Source organism: Myotis brandtii, unplaced genomic scaffold (genome assembly GCF_000412655.1).
Source record: "Myotis brandtii unplaced genomic scaffold, ASM41265v1 scaffold342, whole genome shotgun sequence".
In the NCBI taxonomy this organism is placed as follows: Eukaryota; Metazoa; Chordata; class Mammalia; order Chiroptera; family Vespertilionidae; genus Myotis; species Myotis brandtii.
In genome coordinates, this window is record NW_005363166.1 from 5,931 (window position 1) to 9,751 (window position 3,821).

Consider the following 3,821-nt stretch of genomic DNA (forward strand, 5'->3'; position numbering starts at 1 on the left):
GTTAATAACAATGTACCTACCTATATAGTTTAAGTTTAAAAAATTTGGCTCTCAAAAGAAATTTCAATTGTTGTACTGTTGATATTTGGCTCTGCTGACTAATGAGTTTGCCGACCACTGTCCTCGGCCAATGCAAAGCATGGCACACACTTCATTGGTGGGTAGTATAGTTGATTTTAGGAGATAAATGCATAAATATCCACTTCACAATATCTCATAAGTTGCAACTCTTCCAACACACACTCCCACAAGCAAACTATGGGTCTTTTTAAGGTAAAGTACTATATTTATTGTAGTATCTTGTATTTTGTAATCACCTAATACATAAAACTGTGGTAATTTTTAATAGATTTCTTTTTAATGTGTCAGTGACAAAGTTTTTAAGTGTAGTCCTCTTAACCCCTTTCCCATAAAGTGTCATTTTCATTATACAATTTTGCATACTATGGCGATTTTTAGGAATGCATGTCATGTTATAGCCAAACTGACTGTAACTGTATTTTGTAAACAACTGTCCTAGTTTCCTACTGTCTAAATTTGTGCATACAGCCAGGCTGGCATAGCTCAGTGGTCGAGCATCGACCAGGCAATCACAGTTCGATTCCTAGTCAGGGCACACACCCCAGATGTGGGCTTGATCCCCAGTGTAGGGTGTGTAGAAAGCTGCTGATCAATGATTCTCTCATCATTGATATTTCTATTTCTCTCTCCCTTCCTCTCTGAAATCAATAAAAATATATTAAAAAAAGAAAAAAAGAATAAGGACCTGGGGGACCACAGCATTTAAAAAGTAATTAAGTAAATAAATAAATGTGTGCATACAGAAACTTTAAATTTGAAAAGCTACCTACCTAAAAACAAAGAGAACACACCCTCCCCAGTATCCTTTTGGACCCAGGGATAAGAAGTATGACTTGCCTATGGTGGATGTCATTCAAGCCTTTGCAGGAATCCACTGTAATGATGGTGTAGGAATACAGGCAGTCTCCTCCCTGTGGTGGCTCCCAGCAGTCAAAGATCCCGGCCATTGTTAGTAGCCTCCAGTTGTCCCAAACTTTCTCCCAGTCCTCAGGACTACTTGCAGCACCAATGCTGCTTGACTGGAAACAAAATACATGGGCAGATTAGATACTCATCAGCCTTCTTCCACATGCAAGTTGGGTACTACTACAGATTTAAGAGCATCACAATCATTTTGGAAGTCATTTAGCACATACCTTATTAACTCAAAGGAAAGAGGATTGGTGGCAAATACTCACCAAAGCTATAAATTTAAGGTTATTTCAGTGCTTTCATAATATAATGTAATACCTTCATTAGGCATCCAGGCCTTCTAGTCCATCATTCTAGCTTTCACTTACAATGTTAATCTGAACCAAACCAAGCTGTTTGTAAATGAAGCTATCATACAATTTTGTTCCCACTGTCTTGCTGAAACAACCTTCCCCTCCCCAAAATGTCCCTCCCACCCTTTCTTATCATGCCAACACCTACTTGCCATTTAAGATTCAGGTCAAGGCCTAAAATACAGAAAACTAGAAAGAGTGTCACCTTCACCTTAAATAATAAGAAAAAAGGCTAGATAATAGACCAAATCATAACTTCAATTCATTAGAAAACTGAGGTCACAGGGCAACCAATTAGCCTAAACTTCATAGAAAGACAGGAATCTCTGTGGGGAGATGAGACATAAGCACTGGCTTAACAGTGGCAACAGGAGGAAGGCAAGTCCTTCATACAGCAGATATGAATTGAGATAAAATTATTATCAAATTGCTATAAGCAGAGTGTGGGCTAGCCTGAGAGTACAGGATCCCTGAGAGCTACAGACATCAGGAAGTTTCCACAGACCTCCCTGGGTGCTCACAGGAAAGACGGGGAACAGGGAAGGAGACTGGAGAAAGCCTTTCCTGCTGGTGCATGCCTGCAGGAGGGGAGCTCTCCTGCTTCAGGAAAGGCATAAAGCTTCACCTGATCACTTTTCCTCTAAGGCAGTGGTTCTCAACCTGGGGGTCGCCTAAGACCATCGGGAAACATATATATTATTACATATTGTTTTTTGTGATTAATCACTATGCTTTAATTATGTTCAATTTGTAACAATGAAATTGGGGGTCACCACAACATGAGGAATTGTATTAAAGGGTCTCGGCATTAGGAAGGTTGAAAACCACTGCTCTAAGGAATAAAACCCTTAAGGGGTCAGAGGGAAGGGTAATAAACCCGGTCACTCTTAAGATACAGACAGGTAAAGACTCATGGGGTCTGGAGAAGGGTAAAAGAAAAAAAACACAAAACAAAAAACCCAAAACCCTCTACTCCCCTGGGGAAGGAACATGATCACTGAGAAAGGCTGAGCCTGAGAGCTAGTGGTACAGTTCTGCCTAAGAGTGAGACTGAATGAAGACAACAGAGAATACTCCACCTCCCCTTCAGAGTAGTAGCACCAAGTGACAAGCAACAGCAGTCTAATTCTGGATAAGGCACAAGAGCATGGGGAGATCCTCTCTAGGCACAGGCTCAAAGGGAAATATTACAGCTGAAGGGAGCAGAGCTACTGAGAAAAATCCTCTGGAAAATCAACTCTTACTCTAAACACAAGGTGACACCAAAGAAATTTAAAACCAGCGGTGAAGAAAGGTAATCATAACAACAAAATTCAAACCCAGTTCAGCTGACAAGATGCCCTCAATCTCACATGGTAATGGCCTAATAGAAGGATAAGTGTATCCATTTCCAGGCATAAATATTATTTATCTCAGTTTCTATGTTACATACTATGGCAATCAATCAAAAATTAACAAGACACAATCCTGGCCAGGTACTCAGTTGGTTGGAGCATCGCTGTGATACACCAAGGTTGTCGGTTTGATCCCTTCATCAACCAATGAAGGCATAAGTAAGTAGAAAACAAATTGATGTTTCTCTCCCCCACCCCAATCAATCAATAAATAAAAATTAGCCCTGTGGTGTGACTTAGTTGGTCAGAGTGTCGTCCTGTGCACCCAAGGGTCACAGGTTAGATTCCCAGTCAGGGACATGCCCAGGTTTTGGGTTCAATCCCTTTTGGGGGTGCATGTGGGAGGGAACCGATTAATGTTTCTCTCTGCCCTCTCTCCTTCTCCCTTCCTCTCTCTCTAAAATCAATGAAATGCGTGTCCTCAGGTGAGGATTAAAAAAAAACAAAACCACAAGACACATAAAAAAGCTAAAACAAAGAAACCAAACAACAACCAATCAACTGCGAAGAGATATAGAAATTAACAGAACCAGATTCAAGAGATCACATTTCCCAAATGCTGTAAATATCAGGGATTTTAAAATAAATATAATTAATACGTTAAAGGCTCTTGTAGAAGCCCTGGCCGGCTTGGCTCAGTGGATAGAGCGTCGGCCTGTGGACTGAAGGGTCCCGGGTTCGATTCCGGCCAAGGGCACATGCCTGGGTTGTGGGCTCGATCCCCAGTAGGGGTTGTGCAGGAGGCAGCCGATCAATGATTCTCTCTCATCATTGATGTTTCTGTCTCTCTCTCCTTCTCCCTTTCTCTCTGAAATCAATAAAGAAATATATTAAAAAAAAAATAAAGGCTCTTGTAGAAAAGGTGGACTACATGCATGGACGATTTGGTGAAATTAGAAAGAATCAGAGAAACCAAGATGGCGGCATAGGTAAACACCGGAAATTGCTGCCTCCCACAACAACTTCAAAAATACAACTAAAAGACAAAACGGACATCATCCAGAACTACAGGAAGGCTGGCTGAGTGGAAATTCTACAACTAGAAGGAAAGAAAAAAGCACACTGAGACTCAGAGGAGCTG

At 41.1% G+C, this 3,821-nt stretch overlaps 1 protein-coding gene across 1 annotated transcript in view; it reads right to left on the reverse strand.

Moving 5' to 3' along the window:
- HMCES (5-hydroxymethylcytosine (hmC) binding, ES cell-specific) overlaps positions 1-3,821 on the reverse strand; it is an 11,917-nt gene that overhangs the window by 3,501 nt on the left and 4,595 nt on the right. Inside the window, exon 3 of the mRNA XM_005871458.2 lies at positions 919-1,100. Coding sequence (XP_005871520.2) covers positions 919-1,100 — 182 coding nt within the window. The remainder of the gene's footprint in view (positions 1-918; positions 1,101-3,821) is intronic.